This window comes from Dromiciops gliroides, chromosome 4 (assembly GCF_019393635.1).
Source record: "Dromiciops gliroides isolate mDroGli1 chromosome 4, mDroGli1.pri, whole genome shotgun sequence".
In the NCBI taxonomy this organism is placed as follows: Eukaryota; Metazoa; Chordata; class Mammalia; order Microbiotheria; family Microbiotheriidae; genus Dromiciops; species Dromiciops gliroides.
Window position 1 is genome coordinate 417,527,570 of NC_057864.1, and position 26,902 is coordinate 417,554,471.

The 26,902-nt window shown below is 45.2% G+C and overlaps 1 protein-coding gene across 1 annotated transcript in view; it reads right to left on the reverse strand.

Moving 5' to 3' along the window:
- Positions 1–26,902, reverse strand: part of ABCA4 (ATP binding cassette subfamily A member 4) — a 176,384-nt gene that overhangs the window by 6,229 nt on the left and 143,253 nt on the right. Inside the window, exons 38-47 of the mRNA XM_043962651.1 lie at positions 26,311–26,458; positions 17,580–17,703; positions 14,865–14,994; positions 11,583–11,703; positions 8,560–8,622; positions 6,451–6,557; positions 4,691–4,832; positions 3,388–3,522; positions 452–555; positions 263–355 (exon numbers count right to left, since the gene is read on the reverse strand). Coding sequence (XP_043818586.1) covers positions 263–355; positions 452–555; positions 3,388–3,522; positions 4,691–4,832; positions 6,451–6,557; positions 8,560–8,622; positions 11,583–11,703; positions 14,865–14,994; positions 17,580–17,703; positions 26,311–26,458 — 1,167 coding nt within the window. The remainder of the gene's footprint in view (positions 1–262; positions 356–451; positions 556–3,387; positions 3,523–4,690; positions 4,833–6,450; positions 6,558–8,559; positions 8,623–11,582; positions 11,704–14,864; positions 14,995–17,579; positions 17,704–26,310; positions 26,459–26,902) is intronic.

Genomic DNA, 26,902 nt, shown 5'->3' on the forward strand with positions numbered 1-26,902 from the left:
CTGTGTGGGCAGAGTGGGGTTTTCCATACACCAGAGCCATTCCTGCCCTCTCCTACATAAACAGGCCAGGCTCTTAACCACCCTTTGGAGTCACCGGATGACGACCCTTCCTCATGAGGCTGCACTGCATCGTCTGCCTGACGTCAGGGGGTCCTGTCTCTCCCCGCCCCCATCTCCACTTCGGGATGAGGATGAAGATGATGAGACCCTCAGGCTTTATAGAGAGGCTGGCCTGCCCCTGGCAGAGGGGCTTCATCCTTACTTGTATTTGAGGTGCTGTATGGTTCCCAGGCACTGGAAGGTTCCTTTCACCATGATGGCCAGCCGGGTACACAGGGCTTCACATTCTTCCATGCTGATGGGGAGGGCGAGGGAGAAGAAGAGATCCAGGGGGTCAGAGGCCGTGGGGATGCTCCTTGATCCAAACCCTGAAGCTCCCCAAGTCTCTTACCTGTGTGATGTCAGGACAACCGCCCTCCCTTCCCTGATGATGCCGACGATGGTGTTCCACAGCAGTCGCCTGGACTGCGGGTCCATCCCTGTGGTGGGCTCATCCTGGAGACACGGGGGGAGGGAGGAACAGAAAAGGGTAGTGCTGAATAAGCTGTCTTCTCTGCTCATCTCCTCTGGCCCCGTGCGTCCCCCGGCTAGAGGCCAGGGCAGCTACAAGGCAGTTATAGACCGCAGAGAGCTCAGGCCTCTTGGAAAGAAGGAACTACACTGACATGAAGTCTCTAATTCAGCAACATGGATATAGGAAGAGAGAAGGAAGAGCATTAGAGCAGAAGTCTCCAATACAGCAACATAGGGCTACAGGGCACCGCAGAGGCCAAATAGTCCAACCCCCTCCTTTTATACTTTTTTTTTTCTTTTGGTGAGGCAATTGGGGTTAAGTGACTTGCCCAGGGTCACACAGCTAGTAAGTGTTAAGTGTCTGAGGCCGGATTTGAACTCAGGTCCTCCTGACTCCAGGGCCAGTGCTTTATCCACTGTGCCACCTAGCCACCCCAACCCCCTCATTTTATAGATAAGGAAACTCTGATAATGATGATGTAGATAGCTAGCATTGATATTCCGGTTATAACAACTCTCTGTAAATATTATCTAACAACAACTCTGGGAGGGTGAGGCAGGCAGAGGTTCAGTGACTTGTCTGAGAGTGGCTTTGAACTCAGGTCTTCCTGACTCTAGGTCCAGCCCTCTATCCACTGTGCCACCTACTGACCAATAAAAATATGCAGCATGGTTTGGTAGAGAAAGCTACCCTCAAAGCCAGGAGAGCCCAGGCTTAAGTTCAGCTTTTGAAATATACCAGCTAGGTGACCCTAGGCAAGTCACATAGCCTATTCATTAGTACTCGGGGTAATTTGTAGGAATATAAATTGCATGAAGAATGCTAAGATGCTTTGGTCGATAGAATCCCCCTATAGCAGTGAAATCATAGGTTGGTCCTGATCTCTGTCCTTAATGGTATGCTATCAGTCTTTAAGCACCCACGGTGTGCCCCGCACTGTGAGAAAACAAAACAAGGTAGTCCCTGCCCGAAAGGAGCCTCCGATCCATCAGGAAAACAAAGACCCAGCCACCCAGGCGTATACAAGCTATAACAAGTAACGCTAGGTGTCTGGGGGGAGGCGTAATACTTGAGGTTAGGAGCCAGGCTCGGTGCAAAGCCTTACACACGGAGTCCTATTCACCTGGAGTGCAGGGTCATTCTAAGTGACCGTGCTAGTCTCTACTGAGTCTTGAGATTCTATTTTACCAATAAACTCCTGTTTGCCCAATAATAATGAGAGTTCTGCTTTAGGGCCTTCTTTCTGGAAGTCACAGGTGAGGGTCAGTTCCCAGGAATGGATCCAGGGCACCCTTGGATCAGTGAAAGCAGGCTTTGCCCCACCCCCCACCCAATTTGGCCATTTGTGAGCTCAGAACAGACTGGGTGTCTGACCAATTTGTGGGGACCGGGGCGGGGAGAGCAGCAGGCCTTTTCACAAAAATAATCCTCTCTCTCTCCTGGGACAGTCCCTCAAATGGTCAGAGATGGACCCAGCTGTACCCATGTGGGGAGGATTATGTTTTCACACAAAGATTTAAAACAAATTGAAGGGGCAGCTAGGTGGCGCAGTGGATAGAGCACCAACCCTGGAGTCAGGAGTACCTGAGTTCAAATCTGGCCTCAGACACTTAACACTTACTAGCTGTGTGACCCTGGGCAAGTCACTTAACCCCAATTGCCTCACTAAAATTAAAAAAAAAAAAACCAAATTGAAAGTGGAAAACTGGGTTATTTTGCTGGATTTTAAAATTAAATTAATCCTTATGTGTATATGTCATATACATATGTGTACATCTATATATATAACATGTCCTATGTACTATATTTTATATATATGAATAAATAAAAATAAATCCAAATATCTTCTTGTTCATTTAAAGCTATTCCAATGACTTAATTGGTTAGGGCATTAATTCCCAGCAAGATGATTCTATCTATCAATAAAGATTGACACCTCCTCAGAACTTCTAATCTCAGACATGTACCTTCTTAACTGAGAAGTTAAGTGACTTGCTCAGGGTCACAGAGGCATAGGTGTCAGAGGCAGGATTTGAACTCAGGTTTTATAGACTCTAAGGCCTGCTCTGTGCCCACTCCATCATACTGCCTCTTGTGTGCATGTGTGCATATGCAAGCTTGTGTACATGTTGCATTCATGATTTCGGTGGTTTAGGGAATTCCCTGGTGAGAGAACCCCTTCCACCAATTCAGGCAGACACTTTCTCTGTAACTTATTATCTTAAAAAGTTGACTTAAGGGGCAGCTAGGTGGTGCAGTAGAAAGAGCATCAGCCCTGGATTCAGGAGTACCTGAGTTCAAATCTGGACTCAGACACTTAACACTTACTAGCTGTGTGACCCTGGGCAAGTCACTTAACCCCAATTGCCACACTAAAAAAAAAAAAAAGTTGCATTAAGCATGAGAAGTTAAATGACTTGCCCAGAGTCACACAGCCAGCATATGTCAGGGACAGGAATTGAATCTGGGTCTTCCTGGTTCCAAGGCCAGCTCTCTCTATCTCTAAGCCGCACTGTCTTCATATACAAATATTCATACAGGTATATGCACATAATAAAAGTATATTTATACAAAATACATTCCATATTTATATTCCTGGACTCTTAATATTCCTATTCCTGGACCATTAAATTGAAAATTCTTTTAAATAAACCATTAAAGAGGAATCAAAGCACTATTTTTTCCAGAACTATTAGCCCATGTCTGTGCAATCTTCTTTGAGCTGAGTGACACTTTGATGGGAGTACCATTGTTGGGTTTGAGTGCTGCAGGGACCTTATCCCTCCCTCCCTCAGCTCAATGGCATCTCTTACCAGCAATACAAGAGGTGGGCAGCCAATCAGAGCAATGGCAGTAGAGAGCTTCCGCTTATTCCCCCCGCTGTAGCTGCCCACCAGCTGGTCTGCATAGGGAGACAGACCCAGGCTCTGAATGCACCAGTTTGCTACCTGGGGAAGAAAGTCAAGTCAACAAGTCAATAAGCATTTATTAAGCACTTACTGTATACCAGGCATGGTACCAAGTTCTGGGGATACAAAGAAAGGCAAAAACATATAGTCCCTGCTGTCGAGCAACTCTATTCTCTATTCTCTGTATTCTAATGTGGCAGACAAGTGCAAACAACATAAAAAGTATACAGTGTAAAGGAGGTTTTCTCAGAGGGAAAGTACAAGCATTAAGGGGGACCAGGACAGAAATCCCTTTTGGCAAAATTCAATTCAACAAGTCTCAGAGTGACAAGACCACACACTCAAGGAATGTGCCCATGTTGGTTTCCTCCTTTCACTCGGTTCTTTAGTCTAAGCTAATTATTCATCAACAAGTATTTGTGAAGTTAAACAGCACGTATTAAGTATATGATGTGCCAGGCACCATACTAAGCGCTAGGGACACAAAAAGAGGCAAAAGACAGTCCCTGCCCTCAAGGAGCCCACTATCCCATAGGAGAGACAACAAAGACACCACTTTGGACAAACAAGCTAAATACAGATTCGGTTGGAAATAAGCAGCAGAGGGAAATTAAGAAGGCTTCCTGGAGATGGTGGGATTTGAAGGAAGGCAGAATGTGGAGATGAGGAGGGAGACCACACTGGGCATGGGGGACAGCCAGAGAAAAGGCCTGAAGTCTCTTGGTTGAGGATTGCAGATGACTTAGGGTGGCTGGATACTATGTGAAGAGAAAGAGCCTCCAGTTTTATAAGGAGAAAGACATAAATCTGGTCTGATGACAAATACAAGGCCTCAGTCCTGTTGAGCTTGAGCCCTGAAAATAATGAGACCTGACTTCCGGTCCCATCGGGGACCACGTGGTGACCAAAACCTATGGGCAAAAACTGGCAGCTTCTGGGCACGAAGACATATGGTGAGAATGAGCAGCAGCGGCAGGGGTGGCAGGGGGTGGCAGGGGCAGCAGGGCAGTAGCCATTAGCATTTCTTTATTGCTCTAAGGTTTCCAAAGCGCTGTACCTATGTCAACTCAGTTGATGAATGAAGAAACCTGTCAGAGAGTAAGCCCCACTTTGCCCTGCCCTGGATGAAAGCCCACAGTCAGGGATTTGGGCTTTATTTTCCCCACCCCCCCACCCCCAAGAGCATGGATAATGAGCCAAATTTTACCCTCTTGATATCTTCTGTTGGAACACCACGGAGACGGGCATAGAGATATAGATGTTCTCGGCCTGTGAGCAGGTCATCGATGGCATCAAACTGAGGGCAATAGCCCATATTTTGGTGGACTTCAGAAATTTGGGTTAAAATGCTGCAAGAAGAAGGAGGAATCTTTAGAAGCAGAAACAGTAAGTGGATCAGAGCAGGGGAGGAGCACTTCCTAAGCATCTGAAGAGGGCACCTCAGCAGAGACAAGTTGCCTGCTTCCTTACTTTGCCCAAGTGTTAGGAATGCATGCCCAGTTTTAGAAATCAAGGAAGGGGGAGCCCTGCTTAGAGACTAAATGAACTCCAGACATTCAGAGCTTTGAACTTGACACACATCACAGAATCTCAGAATTTGAGAGCTGGAAGAGCCCTCAGTGACCATAGTCCGGCCTATGCCCCAAATGAATCCCTACTAAACATCCCCTGGAGGCCATTCCCCCTCCCCAGTCCCCCCCAGCCCAACCCCAAGGACCCCTTCTCCTGTTGGGGCATCCTGTTCCACTCTGGGCCAGCCCTAATTGTTAGTACATCTAGCCTGACATCAAACCTAAATGTGCCTTGTTGCACCTCCTACCCCTTGTTCCTGGTTCTACAGTCAGGGGCTAAATAGAATAAGTCTAGGCAGCTCAGTGGCACAGGAGATAAAACATTGGACCTGGAGTCAGGAAGACCTGAGTTCAAATCTGGCCTCAGATACTTCCTAGCTGTGTGACCCCAGGCAAGTCACTTGACTTCTGTTTGCCTCAGTTTCCTCAACAGTGAAATGGACATGATAAGAACACCTTCCCAGGACTGTAATGGGGATGAAATGAGATAATTGTAAAACAGTCTGCAAACTATAGCTATATAAATGCTAGCTATTATTATTGTTAATGCCTCAAATGCTTCCAAGACCTTCAGATACTTAAAGGCAGCTATCATCACCACCACCACCCTGCCCCTCCCCTCCCCATCAATTTTCTCTTCTCCAAGCTAAATACCATCCGTTCTTCCAACCAGTTCTTATGTGGCATAGAGTTCACCATCCTGGCTGACTTCCTGGGGATACTTTCTGGCTTCTCACTGGCCTTCCTGAAATGTAGAGCCCCAGTGGAGGAGGAGGCCCCAGATACGGTCAAACTGACCATGACAGTACAGGAGGGCACCACCTCCTTATCTGGGGAGAGGACTGCCCCAGTCCTGGGGCCCTCTGTGGGGTGGCACCCAGCCTGGGCTGGGAAGAAGGTGTCAAGGAGGTGAACCATCTCATATCTGCACCCCAAGGGGAGAAAGTACAACAAATACCATCCTGAGGTTCCTGCTATTGAAAGGGCCACCTGAGGTTTCAAGGCTCTGCCTAAAATACCATACATCAACTTAGGTACAAAAGGAAGAAAATCCTTCTGAGAATGAGCCGGAGTTTTCATTCTTTAGACATCCAAGGAACTAGCTGGAGAAGCCACATGACTGCATATGGAAATGTATTTTCTTACCCTTCTTCATTATCAGAGAGGTAGCCCTGGTATAGGAGAGGCAGCCAGAGCCTAGTGCCAAGAGCAGGGGCTCTGCAGTCAGAGGAGATGGGTTCAAATCCTGGGTCTACTAACTCATTCCCTGCATGGTCTGGGGTTTGCCTGGCAGAGGTCACTCCTTGGTGTGGCCACAGACCAGTGTTGGTCACACACACATACACACACACACACACACACACACACACACGGAGCCACAAAGCAAGGCCCTTACCTCTTCCCCGCCACGATAGCGTCCCCGGAGGTCACTGTGATGTCACCCGTGAGCATCTTGAACGTGGTTGTCTTACCAGCACCATTCACTCCCAAGAGGCCAAAGCACTGAAACAGAAGAAGAACGGCTGGACTAGAAGGAATGTTTCTTTATTCTCTTTCTTCTATCTGCCCACTTGGAAAGCTGCAGGTCTACACTGACAATGTACCACAAATATTCAGTCTCCTTTGTGAAGCAGGACTTTGACATTCAGTACCTCTGTCTTCCTGGGGTTGGCATGTTCCTTTCCTCCCTTCATACAACCCACTTCAGGATCCCAGAGTCCTCGATATGCCCCTTTCTTGCCATTATCCCTTCACTGGGGCTCTCCCCTATTCTATGCCCCACCCTCACAGAGTCCTGTTCTCTGATAGCTAAACTGATAACCTAATTCTCACCAAAGTGTTAATGACTGATAATGGCTTGTCATTGCCTGCCTCAGCTTACAGATTTGCATTTTTGTTTTTGTTTTGTTGTTTTTTTTTTTTTGCAGGGCAATGAGGGTTAAGTGACTTGCCCAAGTAACACAGCTAGTAAGTGTCAAGTGTCTGAGATCAGATTTGAACTCAGGTCTTCTGCCACCTAGCTGCCCCAGATTTGCATTTTTGCTAGAGTTTTTTATCTCAATTCAAATGACTAAAAGCACCATGCCTGCATATAATAATGTGCACTTAATAATAGCTTGTTGAATGGCTGAATTAAATAAATGATTCAAACAACCTGACAGGCCTGTGCTATAAATGATATATGGGCCAAAGGGGTTTTTCCTTGCTGCTCAAATTGTACAATATAAACGGCTGCATGTCCTAATAAAGAATAAAAAGTGCTTTGTAAGTTTTGCTATATAAATGTCCATCACCACCACCACCACCATCATCATCTACCCAAAGGTATTCAACCAATTAGCATTTAAATCCTTCCTAAGGGAAGCCCGATGATACTAAGAAAGGAAAAACCAGGATTGACTTTGTCCCTACCCCTTCCCTAATCAGAGGGTGGTTCCAGGGTGACCTACATGCCAGACTTCTATGTCGTAGGTCCCTTGGGAACGTGGGCATAGGCCAAACTTGCTTCTGGTATGGAAGCATCTACAGCCTACTATGTATGGGCCCAGCAGCTCTGCAAATAAGCTAAAATAACAAAAGTAAAATAAGAAACTTTGGATCTAGAGACATTTTCCCAGCCTTCTTCAATCGCCAGAAGCCAGCTTCTAGCCAGTTCCTTTTCCTTTCCCCCCACATTCTCTTGCTCCTATTCATAACAGAATGTCAGTCACAGTCACTAGCAAAGGGAAGCTCCGAATCCAAGCCAATAACCTTCAGGGCTCCCTATGGTCCCTAGGATAAGACAGGAATTCCTTCACTTGGATTTTAAGGCTCTTCACCGCCTAGCCCTAACCTAGCTTTCCTGTCCCATTACCCTTTCCTTCCCACACTTTATGTCCAGCAGAACTGGACTTCTTTCTATTCCTCATATACAGTGCTCCATTTTCCTATCTCTGTCTTTGGACTGGTCACTCCCCATGCCTAGAACACACCCCTCCTCATCTCTGCCTTTTAGAATTCCTCCTTAAAAAAAAAAAGTTTAAAAAACAAGGGGGCAGCTAGGTGGAGCAGTGGATAAAGCACCAGCCCTGGATTCAGGAGGACCTGAGTTCAAATCTGGACCCAGACATTTGACATTTACTAGCTGTGTGACCCTGGGTAAGTCACTTAACCCTCATTGCCCTGCCCCCCCCAATATGCTTTAATCTGAATTCAGATTTTGTTTTCTCATTGTTTATTTTTATTCCTTCAATTTCTTTTTCTTATCTTATTGCTATAGCTATCATTTCTATTGCAATCTTCAATAACTATAGTGACAATGGACATCCTTGCTTCACCCCTAATTTTACTTCCTCCTTTGAAGATACAGCTTAGGTACCACCTTCAACACAGAGGTTGCAGGGAGGCGAGGCAGTGAGTTCATATTATTTCAAGGCCTCAGCCTGTTTTTTTGATGGATCTGGCTTCCTGGGCCTGCACTAATTTTCAATCTTCCTCTCCTACACAGAGCCTGGGATATACAGACCTCTCCAGGGCGAACACCAACACACAGCCTGTCCACTGCTGGGCTTGTGGTACCTGAATAAATCTGGAAAAAGAAACATGAGAAATTACTATAATTATTGTGGTAGGTTAGCTTAGTGCTCCCAGCACTACAGGGCAGGAGGCTGGTCAAAATTTTCAGCATCTTCATGCTTCGCCAAAACTCTGACACTCTGAGCATGAAATGGGTGTTTAGGGAGTGTTTCTAACACCAAGAAATGCAGACGTTTCTACTATCATTGTAGAGTGGAAAGAATGCTGGGTTTGGAGCCAGAAGACCTGGTACAAATTACCTGTGTGACCTTGAGCAAATCAGTTACCCCCTCTGGGCTTCACTGTACTCATCTGCAAAATGGGGGATTAGAAGATTAGATTCTATCCAAGGTACTGCTTAGTCCTAATTTAGAGACTAAGTCTATAGTCTTTTTTTTGGGGGGGGGGGTGGGAAAATGAGGGTTAAGTGACTTGCCCAGGGTCACACAGCTAGTAAGTATCAAGTGTCTGAGACTAGATTTGAACTCAGGTCCTCCTGAATCCAGGGCTGGTGCTTTATCCATTGTGCCACCTAGCTGCCCCCCTAAATCTTAACCCTGAATCATCACCAAAAATCTAACCATCCCATTTCTTCTAAGAAAAACTTTCCCAGCCTTGTTTCATATTATATTCTTGCATTCTGTTTAAATAAGTTGGACCACCAGCAATAAGTCCCCGGACTCAGGATTCCATCTTCTAGCTCCATGTATTTGTTTGCACAATCCATCCTCTAAGCCTTTAATGATTTCTGCCTCTCAGATTCCTTATCTTCTTTGGAGGCTCAGCTCAGGTGTCTTGGGGTTCATTAGCTTTACCAGACTGCCAAAGGAGTCCATGACACAAAAAAGCTTGAGAACTTCCTTCATGAAACACTCCCTGATGCCCTAATTTGTTAATGCTATTTCCCTCCTCAAATTACTTTACATTTATTTATGTGTGTGTGTGTGTGTGTGTGTGTGTGTGTGTGTGTGTGTGTGTGTGGACTCTCCCCAGTAGAATGTAAGCTCCTTGAGGGAAGGGGTTCTTTTTTGTCTTTGTAGTCAAACTACCCGGCACAGGCATTGCACACAGTAGGTGCATAAAAGTATTGTGTAATTGATTCAACAAATTGAATGCAGGGCTGAAGTCACAGCAATAGGACCTTTAGGCAGGTAGTTCCTCTCCAAGTTTCTCCCTCTCTTTTGGGTCTTTGCTTTCTACTAACCACAAGGTCCGCCATCTCTCATAAGTTTCCTCTTCAAGGAGGTCACTAAAACATAAATTTCAAACTAGAAGGGACTTAGAAATTGGACTTACCCAGTCCAACACTCTCATTTTGCAGATTAGGAACCAGGGCAAGAGATGCTTAATAAGTGTCTGGGGCAGGATTTGAACCTGGCCCTTCCTTGCTTGAAGTCCCCTGCCCTATCCTGCCTTTCTGGTCCAGTCTTCACCACAATCTACTTTGTTTACCAAACATATGATCCCAAGCAACTGATTTATTCCCTTTGGTTCCAAGATGGAAAGCAGAAAGACCCTAAGGATACCTGCCTCTAAGAACCCAAGGACTAACTTCGGCAGGGGAACCTCACTCTGTCAAGATAAGCATTGGGCAGTATCATCCTCGCGTCATTTCAACAAATCCCTTTATAACAGAAAGGGCCACAGACACACTTACTTCCAGCAGTATTCTCAACCACAAAATCCAAAACCAGCTAAAAAAGAAGAAAACCTGATGGTCTTCAACCATACAACAGGCAGCAAGCATCATTAATACAAAAGGCAGCATTGGGGTTGAAGAGGCTGGTGAGCATTAAAAGACAGGAGAAAAGCAAAATCTGCTCTGGAAAGAAAATAATCAAGCATGGGAGTTCCTGAGGAATTATGGGAGATCTAGGGGGATGGGGTGGGGTAGAGTAGGTGATCCCAAGAGAAGCTGGGATATCCTAGGAAAGAAGCTCAAATTATGTTCCTGGGACCCCCACCCCCAGGCCCCCACTCCTAAGCCATGTGGAGATTAAAAGGCCAAAGGTGCTCTGGTATTTGATTAGACCAAGAGGCTAGAACTCCTCTGTGTTAAATGAGGAATGGAAAGAATGAGAGTGGAAAGTGGATGCCCACCAGAAATGGGTTATATAGATGTCACCTTTTAAATTAAGATGCATCATTCAACTGGCCAAACACATTTTTGTAAATATATATATATATATGTGTGTGTGTGTGTCTATGTGTACATATGTGATTATACACACACATATATATTTATAAATTTCACATACAATCCTATCCTGTTCTATAATCTATATGGAAATGTTGATTTTATTAGATGTTTGTTAAGTTCAGAATTCAAAAAATTAAAAATATACACACAGATGCAAACAGAGAAATATGTATATATGTGCACACACATATATGTTTCTTTTTTCTTTCCTTTTTTTTTTTGCGGGGCAATGAGAGTTAAGTGACTTGCCCAGGGTCTCACAACTAGTAAGTGTCAAGTGTCTGAAGTGAAATTTGAACTCAGGTCCTCCTGATTCCAGGACTGGTTCTTTATCCACTGCTCCACCTAGCTGCCCCCACATATATGTTTCTACATACACACACGCAAACACAGAAATACAACCAAGGCAGTGTCATCAGGACGGTCTGTCAGGGTGAGAAATGGAGAGAGCACAATGAGGTCCTAAATTGTGCCTCCTCCCTGGCTAGTCCCATTCTAGGCTGGGGTAGCCCTTATGGAGGGGAGGTCTTCCTGACTTTTCAGACATGCCAGGCGTTCCCCAAGGGCATGCTCCCTCCTCCTGTAGTCCCTCCCCAGGTGCACCAACCCTTCCTCTTGCTCTCTCTGCTCCTCCCCCACTTGCCCCAGGTGCAGAAATTGCTAGTTAGGACTTTGAATATATGATTGATCTACAAAGAGAGAGTAAATTAGAGACTTGTGCCTGCTGCAAATAGCAAACAAGTAAAAACTCATTTAGTATCATGCTTTCTCACCTTGGTTAGCTCATTTAGCCTCAAGATATCAGTTTTATTGCCTCCACTAAGAATTCTTTGTCTTTCTTCAGCCACATCATCATCTTCGTCAGTGATAGGTTGTTTAGCAGGTTCAGCAATCCTAAAGGAACCAGATAGTTAATCCCCAAGAAACAGGAGAGATTATTGTAGAAACACAGATTTAGAGTCAGACAGGGCCTTCGAAATCCTCTAGCCTGCGCCCCTCATTTTAGAGACAGGAATGAGAAGGGGCATCATCCCTCATATGGGTAACCAGGTTAAAACGAAATTGGGAGAGATGAACAAAACAAATAAAAATACAATAGAACATAGATCATGTTAATCTGTGATTTTCTAAATCAATATGCAGCCCCAGACATCCTCATGTGTGGCTTAGTAGCCTTGTTTCTATGTGAGTTAAGACACATAACCGACATCCTTTGTAACAATTCGTCACATCTGTCCCTTAGCATCCCCGAAGTTATCCTAGAACCTCAGCACCACAACCAGTCTGTTGCAATGGAAAGAGAGCTGCATTTTTTTTGTCATAAGACCCAAATTTGAATCTTGATCCCACTGGACAAGTAATTTTATTTCTCTGGGCTTCTGTTTCCTCATCGTGAAAATGAGAAAGTTGAACTAGATCAGAGGCTCTTAGCTCAGGGTCTGTCTTTAAAAGAAAAAAAAATGGATAACGTATTTGCCTTTGATGTCCTGTCCATTTTATTTTATGCATTTAAAAACATAATTTTGAAGAGGGATCCTTAAGTTTCACCAGATTGCCAAAGGGGTCCCTAAGACAAAAAGGCTAAGAACTCCCTCTAAGGTCCCTTTCAGCTCTAAATCAATAATCTTTTTTTTGGGAGGGGGGGCAGGGCAATGAAAGTTAAGTGACTTGGCCAGGGTCATACAGCTAGTAAGTGTCAAGTGTCTGAGGCCAGATTTGAACTCAGGTCCTCCTGAATCCAGGGCCGGTGCTTTATCCACTGTGCCACCTAGCTGCCCCCATCTAAATCTATAATCTTAAGACATTCCTGAATGATTGAACTAGTCTCCTGACTGATCTCTCTGCTTCTAGGTCTTGTTTTCCTAATCCATCTTTCATATCACTGCCAGATTAATCTTCCTAAAATGCAACTTTTGTCACATTTCTCCCCTGATTATTCAATTTGTACATGCTTTGTTTTGGTTTTTAATCTGTGTACATTTTGCATTCCCCCATTCCCCAATAGAATATAAGCACTTTGGGGGCAGGGATATCTTTGTATAATGAGTGACCAGCACTTAATAAGTGCTTTTTGAATGTATGAATGAAGTTATTAAATTAAATTCTCACTATGTGCCCAGCAGAGTGCCAGGTGCAAAGTGCTACGTAAAAACATTCACTGCAGGGGCAGCTAGGTGGAAGGAAACAAGGGAGGTGCTGTTTGTTATTGTTGTTGAGTCATTTTGGTTGTGTCCAACTTTCTATGAAGCCATTTTCAGTTTTTAAGATACTGGAATGTTTTGCCATTACCTTCTCCAGATCATTTTACAGGTGAGGAAATGGAGGTAAACACAGTAAAGTGACTTCCCTAGGGTCACACAGATAGTATTTAAAGCCAGATTTGAACTCAGGAAGATGAGTCTTCCCAACGCCAGGCATAGCCAGCACTCTATCCACTATGCTACCTACCTGCCATGTGCTGCTACCATCCTTCATTTTATGGATGAGGAAACTGAGGCAAACAGAAGTTAAGTGACTTGCCTAGGATCACATAGCTAGTGTCTGAAGTTGTTTTTGAACTCGGGCCTTTCTGATTCCCCTACTCTCTTGCATGAACTCTTCACTCCAGCCAGATTTCATGGTGTGGTAGAAAGAATGATAGATTTGTTGTTAGAGAACTTGGGCTTGAATCTCAGATGTGCAATCTTAAATAAGCCACATAATCTCTGGAGGTCTCATTTTCCTCATCTGTAAAATGGGTCTGGTCTAGAAGAACCACAATTTCTCTTCCAGCTTTAAATTGTAGCCTATTTGTTGGTCCATGAACATGCCTTGTGCACTCCTGCCTCCACTTTTTTGTTCACATTCTTTGTTTGGCCCCTAACCTACCCCTCGACCCAAATAATACTCTGCATTAGTATAGCAATTATCATATTTTGCCTCCATTATTTTAGGATTTTTTTTTTTTGGTGAGGCAATTGGGGTTAAGTGACTTGCCCAGGGTCACACAGCTAGTGAGTGTTAAGTGTCTGAGGCTGAATTTGAACTCAGGTACTCCTGAATCCAGGGCCAGTGCTTTATCCACTGCACCATCTAGCTGCCCCTCCATTATTTTACTTGAACCATAAGACCACTCTGGGAGGGAGGAGGAGGCTTCAGTAATTAATGAATTCACTAATAGATCAAGGCCCCCAAACCAACTCCAAGTCTTGTTGCTTTGCTTTAAAAGATGAAATCCCCTGAGAAAGTAGTGCAATGGAACCTCAATAATTCAGACAGACACATAATAACAAGAGGCATTATGGATGAATGGATGGAGAGGTGACTTTGGAGTCAAGAAGCTAGGGGTTGAGGTCTCCTCTCTAACTAGCTGTGTGACCCTGGGCAAATCACTTCTTCATGCCCACAGACAACTCTAAGACTATAAATTTCAGAACAGCTGCCAATTTGCTTAGATAGAATTTCCTCCCTGGGAATTTCTTATGCCTATCTTAGCATTTAATAAATGAAAGCCTGACTAAGCATGAATATTACTCTTCTGGACCCAAAATGCTAACATTCCAATAAGATATGTCCTAGGGAGGACCCTGGAGCTGGACCATATGGTCTCTTAGAGCAGAGACCTCCAGCTGGTTAAGAAGCCTGAACCAGCAGGTACAAGCATTTCTGGGAGCCAAGGGGAAAGGCAGAAATCATCATGCGTCCTTGCTTCCCCTCGGCCTACAAACAGCCACAGCCTCCACACCAATCCGTCTCTCTCCTCCCCATTGCTGGCTCATGAATTTTACTGTCAGCACACACAGAGAGAGATTCTCTGAGACAGACAGATGCAGCAGCTTGGAATCAGGGAAACTCAACAGGCCTGCTTGGGGAATCAAACTGCAAAGTGGACAGAGGACTGGACTGGGAGACAATTAGTCCACTAGCCCCCCTGTTTCTCAGCCCTGATTTTCAGAATGAGGAAGGCTTTACTCTAATCAGACCTGACAGAAATAGAACCTAGGAAGAAATGGGCCCATCAGCAGGAGACCAAGCCCCTGGAGACGCCCTCCCCCTTCCCTTTCTCAATCAAGTACCATCTGGTGAGGAAGAAGTGGTGCTGGAGGAGCAGGTTCAGAGTGAAATAGACCACCCCTTCCACTGCCATGGCAAACAGATTCTTCCCAATCATGTCCCACTGGAAAGGATTGGAAAAATGTTCCTCACCTGTGGAAAGAGCCAGGAAAAAAAAAAACCAACATGAGTTATGGCTTCAATTCAATTCAATTGGCAATTATTTAACATCTACAATGTGGCCGCCATGGAATACAAAGGCAAAAATGAATCATTTTCTGCCCTCAAAACGCTTGCATTCTGTGCACACAAGTAGGCAAATGAAAGCTCTGTTTAAAAAGAAATCCCAAATAAATAAGAATGGGGGGGGGGGGAAATGGAGCAGCTTCCACTCAGGGAACAGGAAGGGCCTCTGCAGCTGAGCCTTGAAGGGAGCTGGGGGTGCAGAGTAACTGAGATTTCCAGACATGGGCACAGTCGTGCTCGAAGGCACCAAGGCCAGCTATGGAGTGTTTGTACAGGAAATAACAACAGTGTGACTGGGTGGTGGGGTGCACAAGGCGGGAATAATGTCTGATCAATCTAGAAAGACAGGGTAGAGTTAGATCGGGAAAGGCTTTAGATCCCACAGGCAATGGGAACCCTCATCTGGAGGACCAGATGGGTTTTAGATGAAAGAGTTCAATTTTAGCCCGATCCAATAAATATGTATTAAGTACTCACTGTGCTCAAAGTCACGAGGTGCCCTGACCAAGGAGGACCTTGGACTCAAAAAGCCCTGGGTTCAAGACCTGCCTCTGACAAATACTGGCCGCATGATCCTCCGTAGGAGCTTGAACTCCTCAGTAGCAGGTACTTGGTAGCCCACAATGGGCAGAAGAGTGGCATGGTCAGACCAGTGTTTCAGGAATATTAACTTTAGTAGAATAGAAGGTCTTTGAGGCCAAGAACTGTTTTGTTGTTGTTGGGGTTTTTTTTTTGTTATCTCCAGTGTATCTTATGCATTTTCTTCCTTCTTTTCTTTCTTTCTTCCTTCCTTCCTTCCTTCCTTTGAGGTGAGGGCTGAGGGTCAGGGAAGGGTTGGGAATGGTCTTGACTTGTAATTTTTAAAAATTTCATTTATTATTTTGTTACATTTTAAATTCCTGTCTCCATCCCTCCCCTGCCCCGCAATAGAAATGATCACCATTTGAAACACACACACACACACACACACACACACACACACACACACACACACACATAAAGATATGGGCTTGGCCCTGAAGTTGGGAGGACCTGAGTTCAAATTTGACCTCAGACACTTACTAGCTGTGTGGCCCTGTGCAAGTCACTTAACTCCAACATCAAGGGCCATCTCTAGTCATATGTATATTTGCCACTGGACCCAGATGGCTCTGGAGGAGAGATCGAGGCTGGTGACTTTGCACAGCCCTTCACTTAAATCCAATTCACTACAAGTCGTGACATCACCTGATGTCATGGTCCTCTTTGAGAATGAAGGACTGACAACAACAACAACATAAAGATATATATATATATATATGTGTAAAACCATACTATGCATACTTCTATAAATCAGTTCTTTCTTCTGAGGAGGATATCATCTTCCTTCAGAGGTCCTTTGTAGCTGATTTAAATCTTTATAATACTCAGAATAGCTTGGTTGATCAGTTATTCTTTGAACAATATTGCTGTTACTATATTCAATGTTTTCTTCATTCTGCTCATTTCATTCTTCATTATTTAATGCAAGTCTTTACGTGATTTTCTTAAATTGACCTGCTCATCCTTTCTTTAGTGTTACTCTTTATTTTATTTTTTGTAAACAGTATTTTATTTTTCCCCGATTACACTTAGAGACAGTTTTCAACATCCGTTGTTTTTTTAAACATTCATTGTTTATAAGATTTTGAATTCCAAATTTTTTTCTCCCTCCCCCACTCCCCAAGACATCATGCAGCCCCATATAGGTTATACATATGCAATCATGCAAACATATTTCCACATTAGTCATGTCGTGAAAGAAACAGAACAAAAGGGAAAAGCCACAAAAAGCAAAACAAAACAAAACAAAAAACCCAGTGAAATGCTTCGATTGGCATTGAGACTCCGTAGTTCTTTCTCTGAACATGGAGAACATTTTCCATCCTGCTGTTCATCCTTTCTCACAGCACAGAGTAGTCCATCACATTGACCCATGATTTTGTCAGTGTTGAGAACCCCTAGCATGGAAGGTCTTTCCCTTCGATAGAGCAGACTGGCCACTCCTCTGCAGCTTATCTTGAGATGCAGCTGCCCCTTACTGCTACTGAGTAGTTCAAGGTCAATATTTGTCAGAGGCAGATCTCGAACCCAGGGCTTTCTGACTCCAAGGTCCTTGGTCAGGGCACCTCACGACTTTGCACACAATGCAAATTTAATGCATAGTTACTGGATTGGGCTAAAATGTGACTCTTTCAACAAGCTGCCTCTCATTCTTGTTGTGGACTGTGTGACTTACCTTTCTTAAATTGTAAGCTACTAGAGGTTAGAGGTGGTTTCTTAACGCCTGTATGTGCCTACTACCTAGTGACACTGACTTGAACATAGTAGCTGCTTATTCAATGTTTCTGAATTGGGCCCAGTTCCTGGCAGACAGAACACCCACATATCTGAGCCTCACCTCCCCACACATGAGCTCCACTGGTAACACATCCAAGCGTCTAACTTCTACTGACCTGAGGACAGTCACTTACCAAAGGCGGCGTAGACATCTGTCACGGCCTGGTTCAGGGCTAAGTCAATGAGTCCCCGGCCCAGACAGAAGTGAGGAAAGATGAGCAGTGCCTTCCTGAGCATGGCACTGAACCTGAGCAGTGCCTGAAACAGAGAAGCAGGAGCATCACCTGTCAGGGCATGGGATGCAGACTGGGGCACCTGAAGTGTCCCTGAAACCTGGTTCTCTCCGTGTCAAGAGATAGAATAACAGTCAAGAGAATCACTTCAACTTAGGGCACCAAACTTTTTTTTAAAAAAATTTAAACTATACTGCAATGTAACTGGTTTCCTTTGTAATCCTATTTCATTTTCTGCATTTAACAACGTTATTCTGAGAAGGGGCCTGTAGGATTCATCAACTGACTGAGGGGTCCCTGACAGAAGAGAGGGTAAAATGCTGGGCCTCATGAGGTGCTGCTAGAGAGAGAGAGAGAGTCCCCAAGGGCATTACAATTAGGGGAAACCACAAAGAAGGATCTGCAGAACACTAGAATGAAATCTCTCAATATATGGAGGTCTTCAAGACTCACAGGGAAGTCCAGGAATGCCTGGGGTACACTGTAATCTTCTGAAAGCAAGGAGTTTATTGTATCTGTTTCTTTTGCTTCAGACAGCCCCCAGCTAAGTAGATAGCACACAGAGGAGATCAATCATTGTACCTTTCCTTTGATGACAATGAGAATTGTAGGACAAAGGGGGAGATAATTGTTTCCAAAGAGTGATCCTGCCACATAGGAAATGAAAGGGAGGCAGGGGAATAGGCATTTACACACCACCTACTATGGGCCAACTACTTTATAATGATCATCTCATTTGATGCTCACAACCCTGGGAGGTAGGTGATGTTATCCTTATTTTACAGATAAGGAAACTGAGGCAAGCAGAGGTCAAGTGACTTGACCAGGGCCACACAGCTAGTAAGCATCTGAAGCTGAATTTGAACTCAGGTCTTCCTGATTCCAGGCCCAGAGCTCTATCTACTGTGCCACCCCAGCACCTAGCATGGCAGTTATAGGAAGAGCACAGATACCTGCGGGGAAAAGCTTAAGCATGTGGCCTCTATTACCCTTAGCTCCATGGGCAGGATGCACGCTCTAACCCAAGGTTCAAAAGCCCACAAAGCACTCCCGAGGACTCAACAGACAAAGAGCTGATGGAGCATCAACAGGAGGCTGCCCCTTCCCCAGGGAGGAAAGGCCAGTGGGCTTGTCTGGACCACTGACATGAGGGTATTCTCTGAACTACCTCCTAAGGGATGAGGAATGAGAAACTGGGAGCCAGAAGACAAAGCTAACTGTGGCATGGCTTAAAAAGGCAGCGGTGGTGGGGTCTTTGGGTCAGTTAAGCCTTAGCATACAGGCCTCCTGGGGCGCTGGGGCTGAGCTGCTCAGTCAAGATCTCAACTGGTCACAGGAATTGAATAGAGAGATTCCACTCGAAAGCTATCTCCTAGCCTTTCCTGACTCCCCCCAAATCAGTCTGCTTTTATTTGTTTAAATGTGTTTCCTCTCACTTAAATGGAAGCTTCCTGAGGGCAGGAACTGTTTTGGGGTGTTTTTTTCTTTGCGTATGGAATGTTTAGTGTACAATGTTTCACCCAGTATAGGCTTAAAATGTTTTAAAATTGATTGGAAGGGGGCATCTAGGTGGCGCAGTGGATAAAGCACAGGCCCTAGATTCAGGAGGACCTGAGTTCATATCCAGCCTCAGACACTAGACACTTAACTAGCTGTGTGACTCTGGGCAAGTCACTTAATCCTCACTGCCCCATAAAAACAAAACAAAACAAACAAAAAAACAAATAAAATTGATTGGAAGACACTTTGCCATTGTCTCCATGGACAAACAGCTGAGAAGCCTCCTTCTGCTTGATGATCATATATGCAGGCTGGCTCCTAAATTATAATAATAACAATAATCAGTTGACTGGGATGTCATCTCCCATCCCCATGCCTTTGCATGGAATGTTCCTCGTGCCTGGAAATGTACTCCATGCTTGCAGCTCTCTTTTAGATTTCCAGCTTTCCCCAGTTCTTACGATATCTCCTGCACAAGGCCTTTCCTCATCCTTCCAGCTTCTGGTGCCTGGTCCCCAACCCCCTTTACCTTCTATGTGCTTTGCATATAGTCTGTATGATTATATGACTCATACTTAGGACCTTTATACTTCTATGTCATACTTACAAGATTACTGCTGCATTTCCCCTACTTTCCACTTGAGAGCAGGAATAATTTCATTTTTGTCTTTGCAACCCTGGGGACTTGCACAGTGTCTGGCACATAGTAGGTGCTTAATAAGCGTGTGTTGACTGACTGATTGATTGATGATGACTTATGTTTGTCTATCACTACGGTTTACACAGTTAAGTCAGCAAGTATTTATTAAGTGCTAAATTTAGCTAAATTATTTGCTAAATGGGCAGGTGGGGTGGGGTGCAGTGGACAGAGTACGGGGCCTGGGATCAGGAAGACTCATCTTCATGTAGCTTCAGACATTTTTTAGCCGTGTGACCCTGGGTAAATCACTTCCCCCTGCTTGCCTCAGTTTCCTTTTCTGTAAAATGAACTGGAGAAGGAAATGGCAAACTGCTCTGATATCTTGGCCAAGAAACCCCCAGATGGGGTCACAAAGAGTCAGACATGACTAAACAACAATTTGCTAAGTGCTGGAGACCCAAAGACGGGCAAATATGGCCCCTGTCCTTGAAGAGCTCACAGTTGGAGACAATGGGCAAACAGCTATGTACAAATAAGCTGTCTATGCAGCATAAGGAAGAAACAAGCCATCAGAAGGACAGCAGGGGCAGACTCTAGGGCAGAGAACAAAAGGCTTCTTGCAGTAGCAGGGTTTTTGGCTGAGATGTGAAGGAAGCCGGGGAGGCAGGAGGTACCTGAAGTAGCATTCCAGAGGGCTTTCCTTCACACGGGCTCAGCATGTTTCTCAGCATGCTCCTGGGGTAGGCATGCGCGCGCACACACACACACAATCTTATAGCTGTGGAGACTTGGACTCAGAGAGGTTTTTGGTCACTTGCTCAAGGTCACGCAGCTGCTAAAGGTCAGGCCGGGAATTTGGTCTGAGTCTCCTGACTCCAGATTCATCACTTCCCTCATCATGCTGCACCACCCGACCATGAGGAATACCTAGCAGTCACACAGCACTCTGCCCAGTTTTCTTCATCTCCTTTTATTTTATTTTTATTTTTTTATTTTTGCAGGGCAACGAGGGTTAAGTGACTTACCCAGGGTCACACGGCTAGTAAGTGTCAAGTGTGTGAGGTCACATTTGAACTCAGATCCTCCTGAATCCAGGGCCAGTGTTTTATCCACTGTGCCACCTAGCTGCCCCTTCTTCATCTCCTTTTGAGGAAAGCTATAGATTTCAAACTAGTATTTTCACAGTCATATGGTCCCCACTGGAAAAAGCAAACTCATTACTGGTCAGGCAGCTCTGGGCTTTCTCCCTTCCAGGGCACAGGTATGCCCATCCACCCGGGACCCAGCCTGAGAATGGCTGTCATCAACTCTGCTCTGGGTACCGGATACAGTTTGCCTCCAAGGTAAGTAGAGACATTTCACTGACCCTGGCTCCTGGTCATTGAAGTCACACAGTTGTGGCAGCAGGGTGGAAAGAGCATTTCTTAGCTTTGTCTCTCTACGTATCAGGGGCAGCCCCTAGTCACAGAGACACCCCATGCCCAGAAAAAGGAGATGCTTTATTCTTGTTTCTGTTATTTTTGCAAAGGGGCCGGCTGGATGGTAAGTCCATTGTGGGCACCTTTGTGGAAGGTTAAACTTTGTTCTGACCCTAGTATACCTAAAGGCACCATGGTGTAGTGATAGATAGAGCACTGGATGGATCCAGGATACACACTTAGCAACTGTGTGACCCTGGGCAAGTCATTGAACTCTCAGGGCCTCAGTTTCCTCATCTGTAATATAAGGTCATTGGACTCAATGACCTCTAGGCTTCTTGCCAGCTCTAAATCTATGATGCTGTGAGGTTAGGGTCAGAGTCAGGATTCCTTTCATTACCGCACTGCCTCCCCACAGGAAGCTAAGGTGGTCCACATGAAGGGAGCTTGTGTATCTGCCTGTGGGATTTCCAGACTCCTGCATCCCACTAATGTCTGTTTCTTGTATTCTTTAGCTGAAGCTGGGGGAACACGAGCAAAACATCAGAGGGAGACTTGGTCAGCTTCAAAGATGTCTTCGGGTGCATTGGAGAGACACTGGCTCTGGGATCAGAGGGACAGGGTTCAAATACCACTTCTGATCTTCCTCTCTTGGGCAAGTTGAAAACACTGGACTAGATGGCCTCTAAGCTCCAGGCTAGCCCTAGATCTAGGATCCTCTGATAAGACTTTGAGATACTAGAAAAAGTGCTAAAGCTGCTTAGTAACTTGGAGGGGAGTGGGACAGCTGGTGGTGCAGTGAAGAGAGCATCAGGCCTGGAGTCAGGAAATCTGGCACCAGACACTTACCAGCTGTGTCACCTTGGGCAAGTCACTTAACCCTGTTTGCTTCAGTTTCCTTATCTGTAAAATGAGCTGGAAAAAGAAATGGCAAACCACTCCAACATCTTTGCCAAGAAGATCCCACACGGGGTTGGATACAGGTGAAACAATTGAACGACACTGGGGCAGACCCACGATTTCGTGGGTGGAGGGAGGGTGGGGGTGCAAGTGGGTTGGGGACAGATGGGCACCTTTTCTAAAACTTTTCATCTGGCAGTGCACGAAGTTAACAGTATATGTCAGAGGTGTGACTTGAGCGCAAGTCTTCCTCATTCTGAGGTCAGGTCTCTAACCACTACACCCCACTGCCTTCCTGTTTGTGTGGTTGCAAATAAATACAACAATATTAAAATTTTTGTATTATGGAACATGTGTATGTGGGGGGGCTGCAGAGGGACTGTTGCTGCTGCCCCAGGAGAAAGAAAGTGACTAGAATAGGAAAGGAATGACGGACTCTGAACACTAGTCTGGGCTGTGGTCCTCTAGGTCTTAGCTTCTTAAGATGTGGGTCGTACTCCATAGGGGGTCACATAAGGAAGTGGGGGGGGGTCACAAAAAATCTGGCAACAGTAAAAGGTTATGGATGCCTATTTTATATACCTCTATACCCAGGGTCGCATAAAAATTTCTCAGGTGAAAAGGGATCATGAGTAGAAAAAGTTTAAGAAGCTCTACTCTAGATAATGTATACATTCTCATTTCCAGACCTTTTGTCTAACTGCCCTTGGTTCTACACACACACACACACACACACACACACACACACACACACACACACACACGCGCACGCACACACAGCAGCTCATAGAAATTTCCTACCAAACCCATTATCCTTCAAGGCCCAGCTCAGACACCTTTTCCCCAATAAAGCCTACCCTGGCTCCTATAAGCTCCCCCAAATCTCTCTGTCCTGGCACCAAGTCACAAACTGCCTTGAGACGTTTGGTGGTAGATTTGGGGCTAGAAGGAATCCCCAGACACTATCCAATCCGACTCCCTCATTTTAAAGACCAGTTGGTGAAGGGCTTTGCCCAAAGTCACCGAGATACTGAGGCGCTGAAGCAGGCTTTGAACCCACTCTGACTACAGTCAGTGTTCTTTGCGCTGATCCTTGTGCTGTCTTGCTATTTCATTTTTCCTGCCTATGTTCTGTCTCCCTCAATAGATTGCAAACTCCCCAGGGCTCACTGGTTCATACCTTTCAAGTCCAGAGTGCCTAGCACTATATAATGCTATATATAATGCTCACTATAGACTCCTTTGTTTTTTGAATAATTTTTATGGCTATCTTTTACCTAAATTTCCTCCTGTGTCTCTCTCCTTCTTCCTTCCCCCTTCCAGAGCCATCTCTTATAACAAAGAATTTTCTTTAAAAAACAAAACAAAACCAAACCCCAGCAAAACTGGTCAACATAAAAAAAACCCACCACCCAACAATACATGCAATGTTCCACCACCGTGGACCCCCCTGCTTTGCAAAGAAGCGAGGTAGGGATGTCTTCTTCTTCTCTCTGCTCTGGGGACCAGCTTGTTCTTTGCAGTTTTGCAGCATCCATTTTCAGTTGTTTCTGTAGTAGCTGTTCTTTCATTGCTTTGTCTATTGTCTTCCTAGCTCTTGCTTACTTTTACTCCTCATTAGATCCTTAAAGTCTCTCCATGTCTCTCTGTAGATATTTGTCCTTCGTACATCCCAAAGAAGACCAATGATGCTTGTGGAGTGATCCCAGAGGAGCGCAAGGTCTCCCACTGTCTGGGAAGCTGCAATCTGGGGGACCCTGGAAATTTTTCTTTGTGTCTGTGTGACCTAGACCAACCCTGAGAAAGGCATCCTTGAGCTGCCTTAGGCATGCTGCCGAGTTGTTTGTCTGATGTCCAAGTAACAGGATCCCTTAGGACTTTGTAAGATAGGAGCCTGTGAGTGAGGGAGAGAAAAGGCCTCGTCCTCACTCAGTGGCACTGTGGCTCATCTCATCTGTTCTCATCTACTGTCACAGGGTCTTCACTTTCACCCATGCCACTTCTGAGGCCTGGCTTCACAGCGGACCCTTTTATGTCCGTGACAAGACAGATGGGGTTTGATTTCTTGCCCAGAGCCCCTGGAAGGGCTGACAAGATCTTGGACAGTGCCTGTCTCAGGAGGCCCTCAGCTATGGCGGCCCTTTGGTAATGGAGTTAGGGGCCAGGGGGCAGCCTGGGAGTGTGACTGGAAGGCCTGCCAAGAGTTATTATAAGACTGACACTTAAGAGTCCCCAAGCCTCCAGGGAGGCTTCATTGGCACTGAGGCCCGCAGACCAGAAAACCACCTTGGAGAATTGATTTGACAAGTCAGAAAGACTTAAGATCTCTCATCAATGAAATGAACAGTCAGGCTTCCAGAGGCCCCATTAGGATATATACATATACCACACGTCACCTCCTGATGGAAGGGTGAGGGACTCAGAAGTGGACTCCATTTCTTGGACGTGCCCAATGAAGTCATTTGTTTTCTTGACTTTGCATGTTAGGGTTTTGTTTTTCTTTCTTTCCTTTTTTCTCCAGTTGGAGGTGGGGGAAAGAAAATTATTTTTTGTTAAATTTTAAAAATTAAATTAAATTTTTTTGGTGGGGCAATGGGGGGTTAAGTGACTTGCCCAGGGTCACACAGCTAGTACGTGTCAAGTGTCTGATAAATTAAATTTTAAAAATTAAATTGACTTGGGAACCTAAAAGGATCCTGAGTCTGGGTGGCAGAAAGCCTTGGTGGCTTGCCTTGCCAGCATCCTGTCTCATGAAAAACCAATGAAGAATGAAACTTGAACAACTGTTGGGAAGTAAAGGTCTGCAGGGGGACTGTTTGTTAGGGGCTGTTGAGAACAGGATGGAGGACCGAAGATGGCCTGAGGTAAACTCCACGGGACCTGAATCAGAACTGAGACTATGCCACATTCACCGCTGTGCCCTCTAAGGCTGAAGCTGCAGCAATGACTTTTGGACAGGAGGAGAGGTGGCCAAAGAAGGCTCTGAGGAAGCGTTGGGTTTAGACATTTATGGTTTATCACTCCAGGATATTTAGCTCCAAAATAATCTTAGTCCTTAAAAAGGCAGTGAAGTATGGTAGATAGAACACTGGAATGGGGGTCAAGAGGGCCTGAGTTCAAATCCTATCTCATACAATTACTGTGTGACTCTGGGCAAACCACTTAACCTCTCAACCTCAGTTTCCCCATATGTAAAATGAGGATAATAATAGCACCTTCCTTACATGATCGTTGGAATGAACAAATCAGATAATCTGTGTAAGGTACTTTGTAAAACTTAATAAGTATTAGTCAAATATTAGTTATTAATATTGTTATTGTTACTAGTCACATGACCTCATGCAAGTCACCTGATTTCCCTCAGCCTCAGTTTCCTCATCTGTAATGCAGTAAAAGTAAGCTTTCATATAGCACCTACTATGTGCCAGGCATTGTGCTAAGCCCTTATAAATACTATCTCATTCGCTCTGTCAAATGAAGGGAGGGTTAGACTAGATGACTTCTAAGGCCCCTTTTAGCTCTAAATCTATGGTCTTCTTAAAAATGAGACCCTCAAGGGGCGGCTAGGTGGTGCAGTGGATAAAGCACCGGCCCTGGATTCAGGAGTACCTGAGTTCAAATCCAGCCTCAGACACTTGACACTTACTAGCTGTGTGACCCTGGGCAAGTCACTTAACCCCCATTGCCCCGCAAAACCAAAACAAAACAAAACAAAAAGAAACCCTTGAAGGGGGCAGCTAGGTGGTGCAGTGGGTAAAGCACCGGCCCTGGATTCAGGAGGACCTGAGTTCAAAGCCAGCCTCAGACACTTGACACTTACTAGCTATGTGACCCTGGGCAAGTCACTTAACCCTCATTGCCACGCAAAAAAAAAAAAAAAAAGAGACCCTCAGCCCTAGAGGCCCCCCTCCATGATCTGGCAGAAGGCCATTGAACCCAGATGTCCCTCAGGGCTTGTGGGGCAGGGCTAGTAATAAAGACAAAACAAAACAAAACAAACCCCTCACTTAGAAGAAAAATAAAAGGGTGTTTAAATAAAAACCAGGCTTCTGGGTCGAGGTGACCTTCCTGGGAGCATGGGGCACCCTCAGCTATCCTGGTGCTCAATGAATACCTCCTAGGAGGCTGTTGATTTAACAAGGATGTGAAGAGAAGGGAAGAGGACTGCGCTTACCCTGTTATTTTCAAACAACTCAAGGACGAACGTGATGGCAGTGCTGTTGATCCCAATGAAGAGGTTGGTACAAGACAAGGCCACGTAAGCTGTGCTGGGCACATCAAATAGGAAGGAGGCGGGGTACATCATCGGGATGACAGCCCATCTGTTGAAAACCCCCAAACACAACAGGACAGGTTTTCAGTTTTCATTTCCTCTCCCACTCCCTTAGGCTATGATAAATTTATTTCCCTCCTGTGCACTGTGAAAGCTCTCTAGTGGCCAGAGCTTCAAGGGGGACAATGAGGCCGACTAGACTCCCAGGCTGGCCACCTGCCATCTTCTCTTTTCTGGCTCTCTCCCTACTATATTCCACATTAGCAACACAAAACAGACAAGATTCTCCCAACCCACACACACACTGCTGCCATCATCCTGGTCTCCCAAAAGACCAGTCTGACAGGGACTTAGAATTCTGATGGCTCAGTTTCAAAGGGGCAGGGTATAGTCAAAAGATAGGGGTTGAAATCCCTGTCTTGATGAGAATTATCTGTGTAACCTTCAGCAAACAGCTTAACCTTCCCCAGGCCTCAGCTCCTCATCTATAAGA